Raw genomic sequence first — 26684 nt, 5'->3', positions numbered from 1 at the left:
AGCTGTCCTGGCTGTGCTCCCTCCCTGCTTCTTGTGCGCCTCGTCGCTGGCAGAGCACGGGAAGCTGAAAAGTCCTTGACTTAGTATAAGCATTACCTAGCAACAACTAAAATCATCAGTGTGTTATCAACATTATTCTCACCCTAAATCCAAGCCACAGCACTATACCAGCTGCTAGGAAGAAAATTAACTCTATCCAAGCCGAAACCAGGACATGCTCTTAATTTATGAAGTATTTTTCAGAGAATCTGACTGGGAACTTACAGCTTATAGACTCTGAACATCTCCTCCTCTATGTAAGCAATCTGATATGGTGGAATACTTTCTCCCCCACCACGTCCCACATATTCAGTGGAGCAACAAGAGGAGGAGGGACAATAGGACAGGAGTATAAATGTTTGCCTTCACACAAGTGCAATGCACAGGCCAGCAGCTAGAAGCAGGAGCACACATAGACACAGACAGACAGACAGGTGTCACTAATGAGGGGAACCAGTGGCTTTACAGGGATGCTCCCTGAGCCCCACGACAGCGACCGTGCCGCTTGCTTCACTCCAGAATGTTTGGGTGTTGGACCACACTTACCACACACAGAAAAAGAAATCTCTGCAAAGTCTCTGGCATACAATCTCACTTAGAAAATGTACATTGCATCTCAGCTGGAGTCCAGTGCCATCTGTGTGCAGGTCGTGGCTCCCAGCGACATGAAAACAAGCAGCCGAGTAGCCCCTCCAGCCTCAGTTCAGCTGGCAGATGTATTTGAATTGAAGGGCTGGCCCAGATATATTCATCCTCTTGCTCTCCCTTCATCCTAGCTAGGTACTTAATTATTTGCAACTGTTGGGATACCCAAACCTAACTGTTGTCATATGATTTTTAATTTATTTATTTAACTTTTCCACAGTGGGGAAATTTGCCTGGTTCTCCACAAGAGAGGCTCATTTAGCTCCTTTTCAAGTAATGAAGTCCTTCCTGGAATTCCTTATTGCTACCCCTGGATTGATACAATACTATATTTGTCATAGAGTCTGCCTCCAGGGAAGTTGTTTAAAGTTGTATTTGGGCTTATTATCCACCCACTCCTCCGTTACTTTCAGCAGTAATTTTTTCATTGCTTTTTTTCCCATATATATTAATCTTGGAGTTTTCATTCCCCTGCTGCTTCCCCTTTTGCCAATTAAGGTGGGAAAAATGGGAAAAATTTAAACCAGTTCTACTGTACATGTCTCTACTTAGGCAAAAATCACAAGCCCTAGAGCGGAAAGCCCCAAAAGAGCGGTGTGGAAGAAACCTTATCCCATCCAGTGACATCCCATGCCGTGTTCGCTGATCCAGTGGTTTCTGCCCTTTGTAGTAGAAGTTACATGGCTTAATGGTTGACTCCAAAAGCAGACACTGAAATGTAAAACTATCAGTCTGACAACCTCTGTTTTTTTAGATCAGTACAACTTAACCCCACTTTTACACAGCTAATGCCCTGAAATGCCTTGGCAGGGCTGAGCAGCTCAGTGTCTTGGTCACACCTCCAGGTTTGATCGCTGCCCAGGGATGCGACACCTTCCCATGTTCGTGCTTTCTATTGCCAGGGATCCTGAGAATATGTCTCTGCACAAAATGCAGTGACAGCCACAATTTCTTTCTTTCTTTCCACTTCCCATGGAAGTGTTTTAATTGCCAGTGTGTAGGCCAGTTTTGGCAATTTGTCCGCTGTCTTTATAAAATGGTATAGAAAAGGATGCAAGATTCACGGAAGCAGGGCGAGTAAGTGCTTTGGCAGCCTCTCAAGGGTGTCTGCCCCAAACAGGGACTTCTGGATTCCAGTCCCTGCTCCTTGTACTGGGTTTTGTCAAGTGGTTTCCAACTGCAAGGACATGTTCTCTTCGCAAGCTATGTTATCTCTGGCAAGAAGCCTAACTTGACAGCAACTACCACAGCAGCTCAAGTCTCTCTGGATCCACTGCCCTTATCCCGCTCTTCATCTCTGCTTCAGGCAATGTATTTCCAACCCCTCTCACAGGCTGTCCCAGCGCTTTTGTAACAGGGAGCTGTTTTCATTGAGTTGCATCTATACGTACCTGGGTGGGTTTTTTGCCTGTGTTCATTTCTAACCGAGCTATCTCACCCCTCCTGTCACACACGTGCTACTGGCCGTGAAAGAAAGCGCATGAGAACGCACAGCTCCCAGGAGCAACATCTCACAACGTCCCTGTACTCCGCACTGCCTGGTTAACTAGTTTAGCTAGTTTGCTGATTTTTAAACAGTTTGCAGTATTTCTGGATCCCGTGCAATTCTCTGCATGCATTCGTTAGAGAGCCTAGGTGACTAACTTAAGGCTTGCTATTTTACTGCAGAGATTTGAATTCCTGAAAGTTTATTTTTACAGCACTACACTTTTTTGAACCTTGCTTGCAGCCTCCAAATCAGGGTTAGAGTGGGCTAGTGTTTCAAACCAGAACTTAAAACCTCAGGCAAATCACTTAAACCCACTTAACAGTAAAGCCACTTATTAAAAAAGCATGGCTTATGAGTATGACTGCTTAAAAAGGAGAAGGATTCTAAATTTATTGTCAGAAGAAAACTGCAAATGAAAAGTTATTTGCAATGGATAGCTATGAAACAGGAGCTGGAAAAGTTCCTGTTCAATGATATTAATTTCATTTAATTTCTTTTTAAACTAAGGGGAACATATAAACAAGTAACTCAGCTCTTTGTACTTTTTAAAAAAAACCCACAGGAGTAATAGTTTATTTGCTCACATTGAATAAACAGAAACATATTACTAAAACTTAAATGTGTTTAGTATGGTGCTGTTTCTGTGTATGTTTATATATATAAAATTAGGTATTAGATATTAAGATTTTAAAGTGGGTGCTAAGATTTTTATGGAACACTTAGCTAATAATAATGTTCCTCTGTGGGAGGGATTTATAAGTCAAACTGGCAGTAAAAATTAACATTACCCATTCAAGATTAAAGCACACCCCCATGTATTTAATTGTGTGTGTGTAAAAAAGAATATATCCAAGGGCACCATCTGCTGACAGGTTCGGGATGCCAAATGCTTTAATGGATTTTCAGATATGGGGAAAAACTCTACATTCAGACCTCACATATATTAGAAACTAGTTTCTTCTCGATTTTGAGGGGAGCACAGACTTGGTATTGCTATAAATCAGTTTTGTTTGGGATTTATTTTTTGAATAGTGAGCTTTTGGCCCGATTCTTTTCCTTCTGCAAGTATTAGTCTGGAGTTCTTTTGCTAGAAACTGTCTTGAAAGTGTCCTCAGTGCGACAAGACAGGAAGGCACATCATTACGTAAAGAATATTATGCAATGTTGAATCAAAGTGAAAAATTCCTCTATCATTTTTTCCTCATTTTGTTTCAAAGCATCCTTATCCTGATACTTGGGTGGAAAAGAGGAGATCAAATAACTATAGAAAACCAGGCAGTATGACCAATAATATGCTGTAAGTCACTGTGAAATAGTATTTCTTTTCTTCAGGCTGATAACTTTCTTCTCTGGCATACAATACGTGCATTTGCAGTGGAAGTAATTTGTATCGACTTACTGTCAAAATGTGCAAGGAGGGAAACTGCCAGTGTGATTTTAAACATCAGATTAGCAAGGAGCAGCTTACAGTACAGGATATTCTGCTGGGAGCTAGGAATTCATCAGAGCTCAGGTGGAAGTTGGCATCACAAAGCTACCCAAGGCTGCGAGTTTAATAGTTACTGGTTTATCGCAATTTACAGCTGGTCCAGACATCAGGGGGCAGTTCCTAAGCATCCACTGATTGTCATCTTATATTATTACAATTTTCTTAACTTACAGAAGAGAACAAGAGCTGGTTTTACAAAAAGCCTTCATTTATGCAACTATCACATCATTTAGTTGCAGCGCACAAATGTTCTCTGCTGCCAGGAATTTGATGGATTTTGAATAAGGTTTTATTGAGCACAGTCACTGCTGCTATCCGAGGGGTGCCTCTGTAGCAGATGGCATGTCCTGTTACCCTGCTTTGTTTTCACCTGTCTGTCCTTGCACTTCTAGCTCTTTTATACGGAGTTCTGTGGCAGAAAAGCAAAGCTACCTAAAGAAAAGACCGAAAGAAGCAAAAAAGTGTATTTTTTGTGATGGTGAGATGCTCCAATTCAAAACACTTGTACATTCGTGTTACACAGCAAGACTTTTTTATGACAAAAGAATTTGAATGATACAGACTGCAGAAAAAAATTAGTTTCAAGTGCATTTATTTTGAAATAAACAAGAATATTATATGCATATATTCATATTTGTATTAAATAACTTATTATTAAATATAAGAAAAAATACTCTTAAAAACTAATCTGACACTTTCACATTCTAGTTTACATTAAGTGACTATAGTTAGGAAATATATAGAAAAATGATAAAATTGTCTCAAGCCAGCCGTAAAAGCAAAGTGCACTATTGCCTAGGGCAGCGGAGGAGCAAAATGATGATGGTGCTGCCGCTTCCTCCACGGGGAGGATCACTGTGAGTGGGCGGCAGTGAATGCCAAGGAAGGAGGGGAACCCCTTCAACAACTCCCTATCCTTTCTTTCCATTTTTTTGTCCTTCATCACTGAAGTGGCAAATTGGGTTTTGCATATGCTGACAAGAAGCAGTGAGACAGTTCTGCGTACCAAGACGATACACTGAATACAAGTAATTCCCTAAATGATCAGACAGGGGTTGCAGCTTATCCATGTTCTGTTGTGTCTTTGTCCCAATTTATTTAACTTTTCTTTTTGTTGGTAGTTTAAGGATGCCAAGGTGGAAATTTGGTAAGTATTTATCATGAAATAATAACTAAAGTAGCATCCTTCAAAAGCTTTCTGAACTGGCTTTTTCTCAGATAAAAGCCACATCCAGCACATTTTTTCCCAAGAGTCCCACAGTGGAATTTCTTAAATAACATCTTCCTTTTGATTTTTTTAGCAGAGATTAAAAATACTGAATTTAGAATAAGATTTAACTCAGATGTACTTACACAGATGCTGTACAGCTTTTCTATTCACATGTGATGTAAGATGGTATTTGAGCAACATGTGCACTAAATATTATTTTGAGAAGTTTGCTCACAGGTATTTGGAGTAAGAAAAGATTTAAAACCATTAATTTGGTTCCATTTTAATTGTCAGACTCCACCAAATATTTGCCTTTCCGGTAACAATTTATTGACATTAGTTTTACTGTGTGTGTATTCAGCTAGAAATATTTCAAGGCACAGATTGTCCCTAAATGGATACAGAGTAATGTCCAGTGAACCTTTCCAAGAAGGATATAAGAAATATGTGTTTGTGTTTGTTTCGGTTTAATTCACACTACCTATCAATCATCTTGAAAGGGAGTAAGAAAAAGCGCTGCTGCTGAATAGCAAAGAAAAACTCTAGAGAACGTGAAACCCAAATATAACAGTGTTCTTACCACTGTTTCAGTAACATTGAAACCTACAGGGCATGAAAGGGCATGGTGCTACCACTTGCCTGCAGTCTCCACTACCTTTGTAAGGCCTAATTTATGTCTAATCTTTGATGCGTAATATTCAAATAATATTACTTAGTGAGTGTTGCTCTGTACTGCTGCATGCATTCATGTTTTGTTTTGCTTTTTGTTTTACACAAACACAAGTTATTTACTGTTTTTCAGATACCACATTCCAGAGTAGCAAATTGAACAACTATAATTTCTACTCAGTGCCACATCTTTCTTCATATAAAAGAAGTGAACTACTCACAAGAAACACATGAAGTTTTACTCTACCAGAAATGTATCAATAAATTTATATGTATGGCAATAAAATTCATAATAAATATTATAAAGTGTGTCTTACTTCATGTGAATACGAACATTTTGACTTTTCTTCAACATTCTGCTTGTAAGACATCTTAAAATCTGTACTATTTTTTTAAAAGGATAAATTAATAAACATAATAGTAAGACTCGGAGAATCTGAACATTATCGTCCGTACAGTACCTTTCCTAGGTAAATACCTATCATTCACATTATAAACATAACAGCTTTATCTTTTTAAAGTAACAGCTTTGTTAGATTCGAAGAATTTAATTTGTACATTCAACTCGTATATAATTGTTATGCTACTTCGTGTATTCTCATTCCCAATTTAGCAGGAATTTTTAATAGTGCTCTTCTGAAAGCAAATTCACAGTCTAAGCTGATGTGGGGCAGTTTCTCTTCATCGCCAAAACGTTTGCCTACCCAGGTGTAAAAGTTGTTTTTGTTTTCTTTTAAATGACAAACATATCTCAAAATAATAAAAAATAATATTCAAAATATATTCTTTAAAAAAAAAGACTTCTGCCAATCAGGTGATAGTTTGTCGTTTAACTAAAATACAGCCTTAAAAGTCGTCGGAAGAGTTGATGATCACTACGTTAAGTGGAAAAGAAGTCCTGTGTTTTCTACTGCAGCTGGAAGATTCATGATTCACCTGGGTTAGTTTGTTCTTCATTAAGAATTCATAGGAATAAACAGTTCTAGCCAGTGCAGATAATCCTTCTTTCATCCTTTATCTCAGCATATCTCGTCTCCGAAATTGCTTCCATAGATCTCTGAGATGTTCACTGGTTACCGTCATCACACACGAGTAATATTCCTTCCAACCATACTTTGGAGTCTCCTGTGAAAAGTGAAAACATACAATTGGACAAAGATATCCTTCACTAAATTCCTTAATACTACATTAAATTTTACTCAGATTCATACACACTAGATACATGTTTTACTATTAAAATCATCAAAGATCAAATACTTCTATGGCTCAGAAGTACTTCTGTAAAATAAGGGTTATAAATCCATACACAGGTTAACTATTCAAAATGCATCCTCACCTCACAGCACACAGTTAGCATTCAACAATAGCCTACGTATATTAAAATCTGTAAGAAAGGATTTCCTCTTTATTCAGGTATGTCTTGCTCTCTCTCTAGTTTTGTTTCTCACTTCTTCACGTCGACGCTGTACTAAAAAATTCCCCTCTAACACTAAATAAAAAGCATAGAAAATTACTGATGTTCATGAAACTGAGGCATTAGCAAAAGCCAAATACAAAATCGGTAGATGATATGAAAGCTTCTTTATACTAGGTTACCTTAATCCTGAACTGCATTGTAGTTCACTGACATTGGTAAGTGCCCACTGAAAGGCGAGGAGTATTGTCCAAAGGCTGGCCTGGGAGATTCACTAGACTCTACGCTGTCTGCAGTTATCACTGGATCTCATTATTTCTTCCGCTATTCCTAACTTCACAAGCCCATTTTGATAGTAAGCACAGAAAGATGGAGAGGGGCTAAATATTACACTAACTGGGGAAAGAGGCTAAGTAAGGAAAAGGAATTGTAATTAAGTCAGAAGCATTTACAAGTAATTTTAAATTGTAATCCATCTTAGGAATTAAGTCCAATGTCTGGAGGTAAATGGTTAGAGTGTCAAGGTGAGAGATTGTCTGGTAGCTTGTTTTGGTTGAACCAAGTGAAAAAGTTAAAAATATTGCAACAGTGCAGTATATTAAAACCAACCATTAAAGAGTGAAGCCTATACTTCATTTATTCTTATTACTTATCTTGTATAAATAAAAAGCATAGAACATTATGCAGAAGTTGTAAATATTCAGAAAACAATCTAATCCACAGCAGTATATAATCCAGACTTGAAATACTAGAAACAATACTTACATGAATGCATAATTCAGCTGAGATTTATGGTTAAACTTATAAAAAAAAGCGCATTACTTGCAAAATGCATTGCATTATTTAAGAAAAGCACACTCAGTTGATTAACCAGTGCTTTGAGATATGCGTTTATTTTTTATTTTATGAAATAGGTTCAGACAAATGTTCATGAAAAGCAGTAAAAGAAACAGTGAAGAAGAAAGAACTGTTCATCTACTTATTTCTAATGTATGGATTGTTGTTGTATCTACTCTCAGTGTCCCAAATGCATGGAAAGAACATTTTGTCCACATACTCTGCAATGCTTTCACATTTCACTGGAACGCTTTCCTCCCACTGCACCCACATATGTTTTTAAGGTTCTAGTCGGTTTTAGGATCAAAAGTCTGAGTTCTGTAATTTCCAGTTACTTTTGTAAGATGAGTCAGGTGTGCCTGTCACACACTTCTCACTTTATTTGCTTTAGAGAAGAGGTAAGCAACAATTTCTTCAACTAAAAAGCAGCAGCATCTTCAGGTTTTTTTTAAAGCTATCTCTTACGATAGTTGTATTCAACTACTGTATACTGGGAAAGTATGGAAATCAAAAGCTTTCAAAGTATTAACTACATGGCACATCTTAATGTTGCTTGACTGAATGAAGTATTTATAGAAGACAGCAATTTGTTGTTGAAACATGACTAGTGATGAGGTTCTGAATCCATGCCTGAGTCTTTCACGTCTCTCTCAAAATGAAATTTCCTTCCCCAATTAGTCCCAAGACTCTTTTTGTAGCTATTAACTATTACTTCCTCAAAAACTTTAATCAGAACTTTAGAAGCCCCACAAAATTTAGAACACCTAGAAAACAGTTCTTTTAATGCAAATATCGTAAGATTTTCAAGAAATTACTGGGACTTACAGCTTATTTTCTAGATTTACAATTGTGACATACAATATTTATTTTTAATACTTTAGAAGTGAACAAAACTGGAATTATAGCATAAGTATCTATTACAGGTTCTGAGCACGCAAATAGTTTACTGACCAGTACTTTCAGCTGGACTTGACTCCCTCCTGAAGCTGGCCTCTAGCATCCTTCTTTGGAAATAACTCTGAAAGGGTTTTGTTAGAAATTTCCTAGATAACCCTTCCGTAAGGCATTCGAAATAGAGCTCTCCCCTCAGCTCTGTTTGGCAGTTCCCTACCAAGATGTTTTTTCTGTTCTCCCTACAGTATACGCAAAGGAGTACCTGCTGATGCTGAGTCAGGCTGCATGCTTTGCAGGGAGAGCTCCGCAGAAAGACAAGCTCTCCAAGAACACTGCCAGCTGTTTGGACCACATAGAGCTCATACAGCTGTTCCTCAAGGAGAGTTTTTCATTATTTATTATAAGGGTATAACATTTTTTACACTGTGAAGTAAATTGCATTAGTGCAATTTAAAGATACGTAATGTACAGCACAACGTGCTGTTTATCCCTTTTCAGGATGCAGATTCATAGTATGGTATAATCTGTGGTACGTAGGCCAAATGTCCTAATCTCTTTCATCAGAGTTCTACATTTACCACAGAAAGTGTATCAAAGCACACACAATAATCTGTACATTTATATTTGGAACAAAGTAAAATTAAGAGTAATTGTATTTCACTTTGGGATGTAATTGCAGCAGATTTTTATATTTCACATACATTTATGTGTTTCTTTGTACATCAGACTGAAATTTAATTACTCAATTGAAATTGCTCAATTTCAAATCTCCAATGATTCTGTCTTAATTATCTTTTCAATTTGTAAACTAAATAGAAAATAATTATTTTTAGAATTATGTAAATCTTCACTCCACACTGTATGGCAAAGACAGAATTAGTTCTGTTCTCCTCCACACTAACAAACTCCAAAATCACTTCACATGTTTTGGCTAAAGTTTCCATTCACTGACACTTGCAACAAACTTGCAAATCTGATGAAATATTACAAGTTATGTAATGTTTTGCACAAAAAGGAACTCTGAATAGCTAACAACTGGATACCTCATCACAAGAGACAAGGACCAGTTGCTCAAGTGAAGAGCAGTAGCTCCCTAACGTGTCTGCAGGGAAGAGGGAATTTTATATATACGAGGTTTACACTGTATTCTTCAATGCACAGGCAACAGATACCTGATAGAGTTGTACACAAGCAAGCTTAGGTACCAGAAGCATTCTTGTTACAGCATGCAGGAGCTCCAGGTGGGAAGAAGAGCAGGGTAAATAACCAGCAACCACTACACTACGTCAGTGAGGCGGCCTGTAGCCAGGTTGTGCACTGAGAACTAACCTAGTTCCTCTGTACTGTCTCCCAGTGCATAGTGAAGACATCATTATTCAACTTTAATTTTTTTCTTGAGAATGATTTTATATAGAGTGAACAAAAATCTCCCTTTATAAATATCCACTGTGGTTTTTTTTCCCCAGTTTACTCCATCTCAACAGATTAATGAATCAATTTATTGCCTGAGTTCAGATCTCTGTCAAGGTGTCCAGGTAAATAAACTTGATGCTTTTACCACCATCTCTCTTTTTGTCACCAAGCTAATTGTATTTGCCTTGTTATTAGACATTGGATTCTTTTGTGTCACACTGCATTTTACTCCAGTTGGTCACATACCCTTCACTGAAATTAGCAGGAAAGCATTGTGACTGTGTAACATTTTGCCAGTTTTCCTGTAAAAACTGTTCCCTATCTTGAAAAGTTCACAGTTTAAATAATACTTGACATGCAATTACAATGTAGGCTATGACAGAATTAGTGGAGACAAAAAGACAAAGTACTTCTAAAAGAATGATTTTTACAAAGACATGGGAAAGGAAATGTCCTGGTTTCGGCTGGGGTAGTTAGTTTTCTTCCTAGCAGCTGGTATAGTGCTGCGGTTTGGATTTAGGCTGAGAACAATGTTGATAACACACTGATGTTTTAGTTGTTGCCAAGCAGTCAAGGCCTCTTCAGCTTCTCATACTGCCCTGTCAAAGAAGGTGGGGGGCACCCAAGAAGCTGGGAGGGGACACAGCCGGGACAGCTGACCCAAACTGGCCAAAGGACTATTCCATACCATATGACATCATGCTCAGTATATAACTGGGGGTTGGCCAGGAGGTGGTGCGGCTTCGGAACTAGCTGAGCATCAGCTTCAGGTGGTGAGCAATTGTGCTGTGCATCCCTTGTTTTGTATATTTATTGTTACTGTTGTTATTATTATTAATAATTATTATCTTCCTTTTCTGTCCTACTAAACGGTCTTTGTCTCAACCCACAAGTTTTACCTTTTTCTTTTCAATCCTCTGCCCCATCCTACTGGGGAGGGAGCGAACAGCTGTATGGTTGTTTTAGCTGCCTGCCAGGTTAAACCACGACAGGAAGAAAGGAAGAGCCAAAGTTTCAAAGAGATTAAATTACATAAAATTAATCTAAAGCTATGAATTTCTTCTTATGTGACTGGTGAGTTGGATTACTAAAATGTTGTTTTAACTATTTTATTAGTCATTTACACTTCCCATTAATCAGGTGGAGAAACCAGATGCTTTGTTAAGATCACATTTCCTTTTTCTGTTCCTCACATATTAGTACAATGCTTCAGTATGTGGTTTATACTCATAAAGAGGAAGTAGAATTAAAAAAATGTTATTAGTTAATCAAATAATAAAGAAATAATCCTATGGATGCTAAATTTTAGAAGAGAAGAGCATATGCAGATCAAACAGAACTCTTGTCTTCTTTCCAGGAGGACAAATCAGCTGCGTGAGCCTGGACGTGCCCCAAGATATCTTTACTCCTGAATTTCAAAGAACCAGCCTGTTCAAAATTGTGACACTTCATGGAAAAAAACAAATGGTGTGAAGAGTCCGAAAGAACACCATTTAGAATAAATGACATGCTGTGCCACAGGAACAGGTCAATAATTAAGATATAATCCCTCTACCTTACCGATCTTGCACAGGGGTCTACAAAAGAAAAACATCAGTGGGACTGGTGAGCTGGTGGGCTGAGTAAACAGATCCCACCTCTCATCCTTACAGACTTACATTTTTGACAGTGCTAGAAGCCAACCATCACCTCAAATAAACAGGATCCAAGAAACTTCTGCTTAGTGTACCTATATTCCTTTCCTGCCACGCTGTTTCACTGTTAGGGAAGAAAGATTTAAACCAGCAGCCCAGCATGCTCACTGGCATACAAGTGTTCACAGAGGTACATGAGAGGAAAGGAGAGGATTCAGAAGGTCAGATGCCAATATGCTGATGTATGGAGGCATCTGAATATGGTTATTTGACAAGAAATCTCAGCTTAATATTGTGCCTCAGAATTAAAAACAGAGGAGGAATGACAGTCAAACTCTCCTGGCTGAGAAGCACGAGACGTGCTGGCTACTCCACAGGGCCCACTCACACCACACCACTGGCCTTGGGGCTGTGTTTGTCACGGCATACATCTCTCTGTTCCTCCCCACTGCAAAATAATGCATCTGGGACCTACATTAGCTGTTAACAGCCTTCGTAGTAACTACTGCAAAGTCTATAAATATAGATATTAAAAAAGAGCTGGCACCAAAACTTTAAATTGCAAAGGAGCAAACTCTTCCTTTATGTAAGAAGAGAAATGTCTACTGACACATTTCTGCTGTGTCCACTGTGTGACAAACAGTTTTACAATATGGCTACAGAATACACCCCCCCAGTTTTTACGCTGAAACCCACAGTACAATCTAATTGTAGGCCTGAATATTCATGTGGTGTATATGCAGAAACAGCCATGGTGGTCATGTGTGGGCACAGCGCCGATTTTTGAAAATTGCTGGTATAGCATTAATCGAGCCAAAGCCACGTTACTGTTTTCAAAAGTGTAACTGTATAAATCAAAGTAGAATCAAGTTACTAACAGTCTCTCAGGAAGAAAAATCTGCCTCTACGGTCTTCATTGGTAAATCCTTACTCGCTATAGGTACCTGAGAATTTACTTGAAAAGTGATCACAGGACAGACAGAAAACAGCAACAGAAACTATGAAAGAATACTTTTCCTTATTTCAAACATAATACAAAATCGCAGCTGGCTTACAAAACAGTGACAGTACAAGTCAGTCATTGCCAACTCCAGAATAAAATTCTATTACTTCAGTCAAAAACACAACGTGATGCTTTGAACTACTACATTGCTTACGGTCAGATAACCTATTCCTGAATTTTGGAACGGGAAACAAAGCAGTGACAGTTTAACATTCAGCCATTCCTGCAAGCATGCCAGCACACTCAGACTGGGCAGCTAACACATACCGTCATTTTATCTGCTATAGAGTTCCTTCCTCACGCAGGATTTGAAAGTAGTATACCTCTGTATAGGTTTGTAGCCCTGTGGAGCAGAAGATGGAGAAGTGCGCAGATGCAGACAACATGTGAAGGCAGCCAGAGGTAAGCATAAGACAACGGTATCATGAAAATACAAAAAAATGGCTTCAAGTGACAAATAGCTAGAAGATACAGTATATTTTGTGCTAGGTAAAATGCTTACCATTTAGTCATTAAGTTCCAAATCTTTCAGTTTAAAAGTGGAATTTATAAAGGAAAGGGAATCTTCTTATATATTTTTGAATTAAAAAAAGAAAGGAAATAACTATTTTAAACCAAACAGCAAACAAAAATAAAGCTTTTCATGTCTGCAAATTTTAATAAGTTTATGGCAGTACTTTGACTGACCACTTGATGGCAGCTTAATATACTAGTTTGTTTCAAACTACTAAAACCAAAAAAGGTTCTGGATTATACTACTATATTCCTGAAAGACATAAATTTCATTTGATTAACTCTTTAAGACATTTACTTTTCCAAAACTGTACCTAAAATAGATGTTAAAATGAATATTTATTATGTTCCTATAAGGGATAGTACCTGATCTTTCTCAAGTTTATAAGTGTATAGCTAAGCTTTTAAATAGGACAAAGCTGGTAGGTACTGACTGACCTTTCAGAACTCCAGTTTCATCAGACTTGTGTAACGCTTAGCTCTTAAATATGTTTGCTTTAGTCAGACTATGTAACTACAAAATGCCCTTTTCAAAAATACACGGTCCTCGTATCAAGTTACGTGATGCCTTCAAGATTCTTCTGGGCAAACATTTTAGTAAAACAACTTTTGAAAAAGTTGAATTACTAAGTATAAGATTTTAATTGTAAAATCATACTTCAAATCACAGGCCTATTTTAAACTGTTAATTTTTAGATGTTTTTAGAGTGATAATCAGAGACTACATTGATTTGGGCAGACGTTAACTGTAGGATAGTTAACATTAAAATCAGGCATTTACACTTTATAAACAGGTTCAAATTTCTCATGGCAAAAATTTCCACGTTGCCACAAAATACTGCATAAGCAGAAGCTATAATGTTCTTTTATCTGTATAATGGAACTGACCAAATCTTAATATGGATTTGAAACACAGTTATTAACAAAGAAAAGGTTAGTGATTTGTTAGTTTTGATTTAGCACAAGACAACATCTGAGCCCTCCACATTGTAGGAGCAAGAGGGTAAACTTGTACTTGTTCTGGCCACACTAAATACTGTGTAACTTTTAATGCACGAACAATAGGAAGCAATTAATGACACTTCACACCAATTTGTTCTGGGCAAAAGGTTCTTATGTGTTTTCTTCTTTTCATTCTAAACTAAGATTGGGATGGGTGGGGGGTGTTTATTAAACTGAAAAGGCAAATTTTTGCGGAGTTTTTACAATTACCGACTCGTGGAAAAATCAGGTTTATGTGACACTTGCAAACTTACTGGAAATTGTAATTCCTAAGTTTGGTACTGTAATTGTCTTGCAATACTACTGATCAGGGAAGAAAATGGATTTTTCTGAATAATCTAACAAGTCTGCATGTAGGCATGTCTGAATATAACTGAATTGTAGGACCAAATCATGATCATCTCCTATGCAATCCAGGAGATATATCTAATTAAAATTAGCCATATCATTTATGAAAGGCGGTGCTATTCTTCTGAGCATCTTTGGCTACTCTTTGTAGGTCTTTTACAGTCCACTGGAATATTTTATAGTGGCCTAGGCAAAAGAAAGATACATGCATAAGACTGAATAGTGCTGGATGATATATATTCTTAAGGATTATATGTGATTTCTGTCATGCATTTTGTGAAATAGGAACATATAATACATTTACAAGAATTACTTAGTAAGCAGACTGTTTTCTCGTTAAATTAACATACACTGCACACTTACAATTAGTAAACGATTAAAACATATAGCTGAACATCTTGAAACGGTTATGAAACAATCATCATTCCCACACCATAATAAAAGGAATTGAGGACCAACAAGGAAATAAGTTTGTTACACATTCAGTGGTTGTTACCCACATTTTACGTTCAATCATAATATTACAGTAATAACAAGTAAACTATTAGACTCAACACCACTTTACAGCAAGTTCTAAAATTATATTTAGGAAGCTAACTAAAAATGGCTAAAATTGCACTGCAGAAATAACATGCTGAAATGTGAATTTAGGAACCATAATACAGTTTATGTCTAAGATATTAGGTTGTCAGTAAGAACACCATTTTACATTTAGTTAAAAATGTTAACATCTGTCATATGAAGAAAAAAATGTGACTTTTATTGATCATACTCTAATTAAAAATTTTTCTGCTACTATAAAATTTCCCTGTACTACTCCAGAACCGGAAGAGGGCAGCAAGGCCTACACATTCACCTACAAGGCAAAGCATGATTTACAAGCTTGTTCCCTATGAAAATTTTCTCCAAGTAATTTCCTGCCCTCTAGCCTCTTGTAATTTAATGTATTAGATACAGGGTTAAATTACAAAATGCAACTTTGAACTAGAATATAGCATTGTTCAGCACCACTTCAGTAATTCTTTATTTGAAAATTAGAACTATCTTCTGCTGCAACCCTTTCCAAAAGTTGGAATGAACACTGGGTATTTTAAATAATGTTTTAGAAGAGCCAATGGTTGACCTTTAACTAAACTACCCGAGTTTGAGAGAGACAAACTCTCTTTTCCCTGCAAACAACCCAGACGTAATTGCTACCCTTGTTAAAATTCTTAATGCCAATCTACCAATCACACAATACAGAAGAAGTGACAGTATGCAGAGGATTTCTCATCTCCAATTTGAGTACTATAAAGGTACATTATGTCCCCTATGTATTGCTTTCTAATAAGCAAATCAAGAATTTAAGGAGGAATTTACCTTACAGACTGCTTCGGGATTTCTATAAAACATATGTCTTTAAACATACGGACTGTTGGTTTGCAATCTACTGGTGCTACAAGTGCTTAAGTAAGTATTGGTTAGTAGTAAAAAGTCAGCTAAGACAACTATAAAAACTAGAATCCTTACCCTGAACCCTCGATTGAGTCTGTCTTTCATAATACCGATAAATTCTTTGTAACTCAACTGGTCATCTCTGTCAACGTCAAAAATCTTGAACACTGTGTTCACCAAATGTGGTGAAAGCTTCACACCCGTGGCTACATACACAGCACGTTTGAATTCATCTGCATAAAGAGAACATCAGAAGAAAAAATAAAATACATTAATCCTACTCTGTGAACAACGTATTATGAAATACAAGTAAACTTTTAACTTTAGTTTTCACAGTTAAACACTCAAAAAATATAAAAACACCTTCTCCTCTCAAAGCTGGAGTCCTAGCCTTTTTAGCCTTTTACCTGAGACATTAAAACTACAAACTAGGAATTACAGAACATTTTTGTATTTTTCTCAATGGTTCTGTATCTTTATCAACAGATTTTTATAAAAATATAAATACTTACCTTGACCTATGGAACGACTTGCAAAATTATACATTTGCATTGCAATTGTAAAGTCTTCTAGGTTGTTCAAGAATTGGAAAAATGATCTAAATTCGTCAAATGTGATACCCTAAAAAATAAAAGAACAACATGCACCATGAGAATTATCAGTAGTGATGACAACTGAATAAACAAACCTTGCAGTTACATGTGTCTACTTCATTTAAGAACAGATACTACACCCATTGAAAAAAATAGTGGTTTGTACTGAATGGAAATAAAGAATTGGAGTCTCCTGAGGAATGCAAGATGTCTTTCCTCTTTACACTGCAACGGATAGCAATTCTTACCCAAAAAGCAGTCAAAAATATCGCTCCATTGCTTAAGGCAATCTTTAAGAATTCCAGAATTAATACGATATGGTAGGTAGTGTTGAGAATGAGTCTAGGTTTGTATGAATATTGGAATATGTTTACCACTGAAAACCTGCAAACCACTATCATATATACATGCGTGTGTGTGCTTACATTAATACATTGAATTAATTCATAAATACATATTATGAACTAACTTAAGCTCTGTACTTTAAGGTGAAGTTTTTACATATCCAGATTTAGACACCTAGGTCTCTCCAGCTGATACTCCAAGTATCAAGTACTGCAGGATTTGCCCAGCTTTTTGAAAAATCTTGTGCATTTTGACCAGACTTCAGAATATCTTCTGTGAAAGTTTCTCTGAAAGTACTATTGTTAAAAGAGCTTATTTTCTCTTCTTTTCTTATGATATTTGTTCTGCTTTTCTCTCAGCTACAAATAAAAAAACCTGATAAACCATCTCTAAATCAATTTTGAAAGAGACCTTAAACAGAGATTTTTAACATAATACTGTTAAAATAAAAGACTTGTAACAGGCGTCCACCCACTTGAGATGTAAACCACAGCTTAAGTGATCCTACCTAAGCTCTAGCTAAGACTTAAAAACTGTTTGGAGAGCTTGACCCATCTTCATCATGAATTGCTTTTCTCAGCAAGCATATTTGTTCTCTGTTTCATTCTCTGCAACTGGGAGGAAACTCATAGACACAAGCAGAACCACCTCCTTATTCTCCTTTAAATTTTTATCTTAAAAGCTTAATTTACTAATACTAACCAATATTGTCTTCTTGTTTTGTTGCACTTGACATCTAATAGTTTATGTTCAAGTTCTGTTTCTTGCACTCTGTTTAGACTGAAAACTCTCTGGGACAGGAATAATTTTGTGACATATTTGTGAAACACTTAGATTGGTGACACCTCAGTCCCTATCTAGGACCCTCAGGTACTATGGCAAAATAGCAATAATAGAAAATAGCCATCAAAATCTTGAGCTGACATTTTTAGGTTCACAATGATTATTAAAAGTCCTTAATTTGCACCAATTTGTCTGTAAAGATTCTGAATGTGGGAGATATTGTAAGAGGTCAGGCTACCACAAAAAACCTGTCTCTTTCCATATAACTAGAGAGGAGATGGTCAGTCCAGATGGAAAGTAGCCTTGCATAGGTAAGGCTGAGAACCACTGGTCTACAAACAAGCCGTTCTGCAGCTTCTGTGTTTCCTGTAGTAATGAAATCTGCTGCCATGACTTCACACTGGAGATGACGCAGGGAGACAAAGGAGCCACACCTGCAGTCCATGGCTGAACTGTACATACTCTGCAACATTTTAGCAATAAGAAAAATATCTGGCTTCATTTAGGAGTTCTACAATTTCTGCTGAAATTGTCTCCAATCATACATGCTTATTTCCTCTCAAGGAAAAACAGCAAAGGACACAAAAGAGGCAGAAGGGAAGGCAAAATGACACTCAGAGAGAGTAGGGGATATGGCATTCTACTGCCTCTCTCCTTTCCTAGGACCATATTTTGTTCAGCTGGTAACTGTAATAACATTTTGTATTTGCCATGCATTTTGACATAGGGAGGTATCTATGTGTAGATATCCCAGAAGTTTCGTACTGGAAACTATTTATTTTCTATGTAAAAGGAAACTAACTTTTTTATTTATTTGGACAGATTATATTTTACTACAGCAAAGAAAACTGTTATATTAAAGCACCAATGCTGTTAAAAATGCATAGACTTTCTTTAGGAGCTGATATTTCTGGTAATTCAAGATGCCAGCTTAAATGAATCACTGCTTGGCATCTAGTTAGTAAAAGGAGGAAAACATCCTGTGAGCAGGCAGCACGCCAGCTGAACATTTTAACATGACTACAGTAAGCCAAATGATCATCATGTTGCTTTAGAGGCTTCTACATACAGCACCACGAAAGATTAGCATTGCCAACTGCCTATTACTTTACAAGCTAGACTAATTTTTATTCTAAATGGAATCCTCGGGTTTGTATTAGTATTGTAGCATAACACTGTAATAAAATACAGCATACACTTTATAATTTTTGAATTATAATGTTATTACAAGTGTAAAAAAGTGCTAACATATGAACAACACCTCCATGGCAATAAGAGGCAAAGTCCCATTCTCAAAAGCCTGTGGCCAGCACAAGAGATGTCACAGGGATTTACTTTTTCCACTGTACTGATAGTGCAGTTACCAAGCCAGTGACATGGAGCTATGGAAAATGGCAATGTCTTGTTTTACTTAACGGAGGTATAGCATATGACCTAGAGATATATGGCACTGGTCAAGTGCCAGGAAATTCCCAGAATGCAGCATAAGCAAACCTGTAACTGAGTGGCACAGTTTTCTAGGTGCAAGCTTTCCTTAGCTGATGGTCCCACCAGAGATCAAGAGGAAACTACTGTGGAAGACTTGCTATCAGAACAGTGGCATTGGAAGACTTAGAGATGAACTGCAAAGAATATTTCCTTGTGTTTAAAAGAAAGCATCTGTATTTACATTTACTTAATCCACTTCACCTTTGCCATTCAGAAAAGCATTTCACTGTACCTATGACTGTCATTCTTTTTCAGTTACCCACATGATATTTACACATTGTTGTTATACAAGCCCCGAAGTGATTTTTTTTTTTTTTTTAATTTCCATATATATGGAAATATTGATTTCACCCTAAAAAAAAAAAAATATCTGGGAGCCATGCAAAAAGAGCTTTATACCATTTCTATTGCACTGTCGGGGCTCTGAATATGGAAAGCTGCGCAGAGTGGTTAGACTTGAGGGTGTCAGCAGCTAGACCAGGAACTCAGAAGGGTCGGTGAGCAGGAACTCTGATCCCAATCATACCACTTCATCTTACTCCTAATCTGGTGCAAAAGAGACAGCCCTGCTTTGCTTTTCCACTCCCCAGCTATATCTACCTCTCAGTGGACCTAAGTGCTGTAAAACACAGGAAGAAATGGATAATCCAGCTATTTGAACAGAAAACTGTTGATTTTTGGAGTGTGTTTCTATCAGGTCAGCTGACTGATCTTACTTACTCTGCAGACTGAAATTACAATGTGATTTCTCAAACAAAAAACCCAAAAAACTGTCCAAACCAATTTATTACTTTTCTTCACAAGCTCTGCTTTCAATGCTATCAAAATATATAGCTATTAAAAGAGTTAGATTTCTAGGACAGATTAATCTGATCTCCTGTAAACACAAACAGAAGTATATCCAAACCATCCCTTATTTGAAGGGCTACTTTTAACATTATCCTATTGGTTATAATTGATGCATAGTTGCCACTACATTCCTCTTCAGATATGCTTCTGACAACACATTTGTTGTTAAACAAATAAAGGACTATCTACCTCATGACCTTTACTGTTTTTATTACCTTTTCTATCTCTTCAGCCATTAATAAGAACTATATACCCATCAATAATTATATACAAGCGATCTGTTATGAAGACTATAAAACAACTAGATAAAGGGTATCAATGTTATTTCTGAAGAGGTGCTATTCCAGTGGCAGTGCAAAAGAGAAGTAAGAAAAAAAAGGGGGTTTAATGCATTGTTGCTAGAAAATTGTTCTTTTTCAAGTCTTAGGTTTTTTGCTGTTTAAACTGAATTTTCATGTAATATAAAGCTTTGTTATCTAAACTTCAGAATTATTACTAGCTAAATCCTATGGAACATAATTTTATGCTATTTACTCTTTTACTTTTTATTCAACAAGTAATCTGAAAGACACGAGACACACAGCTTATGATCAGAATAAAATCCTGGTGCTAATTAATTCAGTGACAGAATCTCATCCAGTCCAACTAGGCTATGTTTTCATCTTGATGACACTGGGACCTGATGCTGTGGCCCACTGCTGTCCTAGCTAAACAATTACCTTCTCTTCAGGAATTCTGCAGCGCATGTTTTCCAGGTAACTTGATGTATTTTCCACATTGGTATACCTCAAAAGAATATGGGCAAAGTCTTCCTCACTGATGGTGTTCATCCCATTAGAGTAGGAAAGGAATTCTATCTCTAGAACCTCAGTTTGTAGGTTATCCATAAATCTAAAGCACAAACAAAAATATGAAGAAATAGTAATACTTTTTACTTCTACTATTCATGTCCTTAAAAGACTTGTAGAATATAAAGCCAAATAGCATTGTACAAATTAGTTCCCTTTTTGTAGCACTGATGGTAAATTTGGTAAATCCCTTATTTACATTGACACATTTTCTAATCAATACAACAATCTTAACTCAAAAATGAAGTGTTTTAGTAAGGATTAAAATGACTTAATACTTACATTTCTAATTTACTTCTAGTGTTTGCTTAATTTTCTTCTTCAGTGGGTCACTGGTCTTTATTTTTATATGCTAGACTGAAAATCCCATCATGGAACTAAATGAATTCCAAAAATTTATTCCCCATATAGTTGCTTACAGGTTGTGATTAACCCTTATTTTTCTCTTTTTAACAAGCTAAGTATGATGAGCTCTTGCAGCCTCTCAATCTAAGCTTTTTTTTTCTTTTTTTTTCTTTTTTTTTTCTTTTTTTTCTTTTTTCTTTTTTTTCTTTTTTTTTATACTTCACTATTCTTATTTTCTATAAACTTTTCCCAACTTAACAACATATTTAGTATATTCTGGACACAAAACTGGGTAAAGTATAAAACTCGATACATATCAAAATAAAATATAACTTCCCTGATTCTGCTTGATGCCCTAGATACACAGCCAAGGATGAAATTACCTCTCTGGTCATAGTACTGCACTGGGAGCTCATGACCATCTGATTGTCAACCACAACCTGCAACACTTCCCTGTTTCAGGTTCCCAAGAGTTCACATCCTGTAGACACCGTCTGAAACACTCCTTTCTAACATATAACTTGACTTCTAAGAACTATGAGGAGCTTAAATCAAAAGGAGGTCTAAGCAACAGTGCAAGGTAAACATGCAACAGTATTTCCCTCACGAGTCCGTAGTTTAATGATTTTTTGAGCTAGTAAAGTAGTGTTGAATAAAACTTGATGGATCCCTCTCATGAATATCTGTACTAGGTTTTGACCTCTTTAGCACTCACAACGTCTTACAGCAATAGACGGACATTTTAACTAGATGCCTTTTGAAAAAGTACCTTTTCTGGTTCTTTTGAACTCACATCATGATTTCACTTGATGACAGAGTTTTTGTATTATGTGAAATACTGAATACTTTTCAAAACATACATCATTTTAAGGTGAAATATTTTGCAAATATCTGATTGATTAGAATGCACAGTTAAGTGATAACTATAAAGACAATAGGTATTGGGAGTATTCACTGAGAAAACAATAAATACTGTATGTCTTTCAATCACACAGAAACACAGTTTTATGGCTCTGTTTTTACAGCACTCTTCCTAAATTTTTAAATTCTATTTTAACTGGTGTAATAATTGTCCTGGTTTTTGGCTGGGATAGAGTTAATTTTCACCAGAAGCTGGGAAGGGACACAGCCAGGACAGGTGACCCAAAGGGGTATTCCATACCATATGATGTCATGCTCAGCATATAGAGGGGGCTGGCTGGGGAAAAGTCACTGGTCAGGGATGGGCTGGGCATCGGGTTGGGTGAGCAAACTTCATTGTGTATCACCCGCTTTGTATATTTTTTTATTAGTATTATTGTTATTTTCCTCTTTCTTTCCTGTCCCAGTAAACTGCCCTTATCCCAACCTATGAGTTTTGCATTTTTCTTCCGATTCTCCTCCCCATCCCAGGGGAGGAGGAGTGAGCAAGCGGCTGCCTGGTGCTCAGCTGCTGGCTGGCGCTAAACCATGACATAACTAAGCCTATAGCTTCCACTGTGTTTTCACTTTTTCCCAGAAGAAGCTTGTTCTAAACTGCCCACACGATATCTTCAGAAAAATCTTTACATTTAAATATGTCTCTAAGAGCAGAGATGTACACAAAATTTGTTTTTTTTAAAGCACTGACAAACAGGAAAAAAAAAATAATTCAAAACCAAGAAAACAATTCCTACATACCAATAAGGACAGGATTGGAGTATAACCTCTGCACCCTAAAGCAACTACACACACAAGTGCTAACAAAATTTGCAAATGTAGCAGCATTAGTACAGGACCAATAAGTTGGTCCACTTATTGTTTTATTTTGCTCTTTGTATATACAACACACACAAAGGGAACATAAACTTTATATACATGTCTGCATAAACTATGTGTGCAGTAATATAATACACATTAATTAGAACAAGCATGCAAGTATTTTTTTACAAGGAATTAATAAAGTTGAGACTCACCTATAAAAATCTTCAAAGTTCAGTTCAGCTTTTCCTTTCTTGCCAAAAAAGTGTACAAGCAGTGTAGTATCTGACAGTGAACTTGAAATATCATCAGCACGCTTAAATATTAGAATAAAAGAAATTAAAGGCCATGATTGGATCAGTTACAGAAGTATAATCTGAGAATGCGTATCATCACAATAGACCTTTCTATTAAAAGATTTTGTGTTTTATGTTCACAGTCTTTAAAAAGACTTCAGTATTAAAATCCATTAAATTTAGTCATGCAATTTTCACACAAAATAGCATTACGTTGTTAATTGCATTTAGTAGAAAGCACTTAAAAAACTATATAAGCTGCAGTGAAGGGGAAAAAGCATGAAAAATAAAACCAGAAACTGTTGAGAAAAAAAAAGAGTTCTAGTCAGTTAAGGTAAACCATAAAAATAACTCCCTTGTACACAATTTCCTTTCCCTTCCACTATGCAACTACAAAGAAATTAAAGGAAGTTACTTCGTATGCTCTTATTTTTTATTTCAAAATTATTAAGTATGGGATTGTATTCCAAAACCACTCACATCAGTCAAGTGTACTTTATATGATTCTTTTCTGTAAGTAGCAGATGCCTACAGTTTAAATTTTATTGCCCAAATATATTTAAAACAACAGAATTGTAAGACATTTTGAAATCATGAACCAGTATTTTGACTCATTCTCTTAAGAATGTTCCTCATCTATGAGTACGTGATGTCTGCATCAGACAGGAATCTTTGAACATGTACTAACACTTTTTCCTTAATAAGTAACTACCAACTTTGAAGGCACAAAATTAGAATAGTAAAACCAACTAATTTCGACCATTAGTAATAGCAAGAGCTGTAAATAGGAAGACACGCATATAAACAGAAGTAACTATCATCTGTGTATAAACAGAGGTAACTATCATCTGTATATAGTGATTGTGCAACATTCCACTTTTTTACTACATATTCATTTCCCTCAACTGTTCTGTATGTGCATTGATTTTACTTCTTTTACAAAGAAACTCTTGATATAATGAAGAGTTAGAAAAATAATTCAGTAATATAAGGCTCTTAAGCCATAGTATTCCACCATGGCAATGTCCTTCAGGCATTAACGTGTATCTGCTAACATTTGAATTTCAAAAAGTAATATATTTAGTCTCCTTGCTGCACCTGCCGAGGGAGAACCTTCTGTCTGAGCTCTCACTTTTCCTACAAAGACAAGATCATATGAAAAGCCAAGCGTGGGAGCCAGTAGTCTCTGCTCTTCCAAGGCAAGCTACCCCCCATCAGCAACACCACATTTCTGTGGAAGCGTGCCTGCTGACTCTACTGTTAAAGTACAGAACAGAATACACGGAACAGAAACCTAGTAAGTATCTGGGAGATGTAACAGTAGTAAGTTCTCACCATAATGACAGATTATAAACCTAGGGGATTTACTGTAAGTATAGAAAACTGTTTATACAGATCTATAAAGATCTGCATATACAAACATGCAAGCTGCACTCATAGTCTTTTAAGTCTGACTTTATTTCATAACTGAAGAGGCTATATATTTATAACAGATGGGAAAACTCTATATGAAGAGATCAGGATGAAATTTTGAATGGTATGCAGTAGTTCAACACCATGTACCACAAAAAACCATTTCATATCTACATTCTCTGAAATACACTATATTAATTTCAAATGTACATACTGATTCGTAAAAAATGTAAAATGCAATATCCATTAAGAGTATTTATGTATCAACAACAAGGAAAAACATGAGGCAGTAACAACACAAATCCTTTTCTTTCATCATCCAAGAACTAAAGAAACAAGAGAGATTTTTCTGTGCCTTAGTATAATCAGTTTAGGATTCTCAAGATTGTATTTCATGTACTCTAGCTTCCTCTTTATTCTCATATTCTTCTCCAGGGAGAAATAAGATGACATAGTGTATATACAGGTAGAGAGATATTTCATGTCCTTCAATTAAGACAGCTCTGCTCTTCAAGTGAGCAAACTAATTCAGAAAAGTAATCACTATTTGTCTTTTAATATTGTTACCCTCCACTACAGGACACAATATACTGAAATGCAGATACCCTGATTTCTTATGTCTTTTAAGCAATTAAATCCCTAAGTACATTCAAACAATTTCCCTCAAGTACACTGCAAAGATATCAAATGTTAAATTACAGCCTTTCATCTTGCAAAAAACATTTCAAAACCTTAGACTTAGGTTGCATTCACCCATATCTAAAGAACCATTTAAAAAACACAATCTGTAAGTCTTTTCACAATTCCCATTTGGTCAGCCTCACTAAATAAAAAACCCCAAACAAAAACCTCACCCCAGAAACTCAACCCAGTAGGCTTCTCTGCAGAATTACAGGCAACTGAAAACTATTCCTGTGCTCCTTCTGCATTGATGGCATTAAATAAATTCTCTCTCTTCAGGGCCAAGGATAAAAACAAAAGCCTTAATCACTTAAAACTGTTATTTATTGTTCACAATAAAATTAATTTTCTGTTTTGATCTAAATGAAGTGACCACACCTGTTTCCATATATAGACATATGAGACTCTATTTTGATCTAATATATTTTGCAGTTATTTAAATGAGAATAAAACCCTGCCTTGTTTACCTTTACACGAACTGAAATACAAATACAGGTAAAGGGACAAACAGGAGAGACATGTGTTTCAGTCACATTACTGGCTTGCTGCATAATGGCAACACTTTTTCCTCTCAATTTCCTAACCCACAGAGCAATAAATCCATTTTTTTTTATATTCTGCAAAATTAATTTCAAGCTTTTGATTAAAGAAGGTTGACTAAAAATAGGTTACACTCATGAGCGACGGTCCACTTGTAGCAACATATGCTGAGAATGAAGTATGCATATATTATGTTTTGAATTAATAAGAGCTTTCTTACTGCAAGTCCTTGATTTTTCAGTAGTGACAATAAATCTACTGATTTCCAGTTTAGTTTAGCAATTTCAGAATAAACCCACAAACTGAATTCAGTGATAACTGGCATATTCTAACAGGACGGTGTAGTTTCTAAATTAGGAATAGCAGAAACAGTACTGCAAACTGTCCTAGAAAGAAACTGGATGTGATGAATAACTTCTTTCCTCCCCAGACAGACCTTGTAAGATGATTCCCACAACAACGAACTTTATTCAGTCTCCTTTTCAACTTACACAAGGCCTTCTCAAAAGGCTATAAAACAACACAGACTTCAGTGTCATCTAGCTTTATGCCACTTAGTACAGATGCCTATAATATTATTCAGATGTGAGAGTAGCTGGGAGAGGTAAGAATATGGATGAAAGCCAGCCGGCTCAAACTTAACCCCAGCAAGATAAAGATGATTATGTTGAGAAGTGGGTAATTGTCAGTGGAGCAAATGCAGGACATGATTTTTCTTCATAAAAGGATTTACAAGTGAGCAGAGATACAT

General features: G+C 36.4%; 1 protein-coding gene across 10 annotated transcripts in view; it reads right to left on the bottom strand.

The window, feature by feature from the left end:
* Window positions 1–4243: 4243 nt before the first annotated feature.
* The window catches only part of MICU3 (mitochondrial calcium uptake family member 3), a 55691-nt gene continuing 33250 nt past the window's right edge, over window positions 4244–26684 (bottom strand). For 6 of the 10 annotated variants that reach the window (XM_054823964.1, XM_054823968.1, XM_054823965.1 and 3 more), the window contains 5 exons: window positions 23219–23319; window positions 20811–20982; window positions 16546–16654; window positions 16109–16266; window positions 4244–6666 (listed from right to left, as the gene is read on the bottom strand). In XM_054823964.1, the coding sequence (XP_054679939.1) occupies window positions 6556–6666; window positions 16109–16266; window positions 16546–16654; window positions 20811–20982; window positions 23219–23319 (651 nt within the window). In that variant the 3' untranslated portion in view covers window positions 4244–6555. Of the gene's footprint in view, window positions 6667–13003; window positions 13080–16108; window positions 16267–16545; window positions 16655–20810; window positions 20983–23218; window positions 23320–26684 lie in introns of all 10 variants that reach the window. The other 4 variants (XM_054823966.1, XM_054823971.1, XM_054823967.1 and 1 more) reach the window with 1 other exon arrangement.

The sequence above is a fragment of the Grus americana genome, chromosome 4 (genome assembly GCF_028858705.1).
Source record: "Grus americana isolate bGruAme1 chromosome 4, bGruAme1.mat, whole genome shotgun sequence".
NCBI lineage: Eukaryota > Metazoa > Chordata > Aves > Gruiformes > Gruidae > Grus > Grus americana.
The sequence above is the reverse complement of the archived record's forward strand: the minus strand, read 5'-3'. Positions and strand labels throughout refer to the sequence as shown.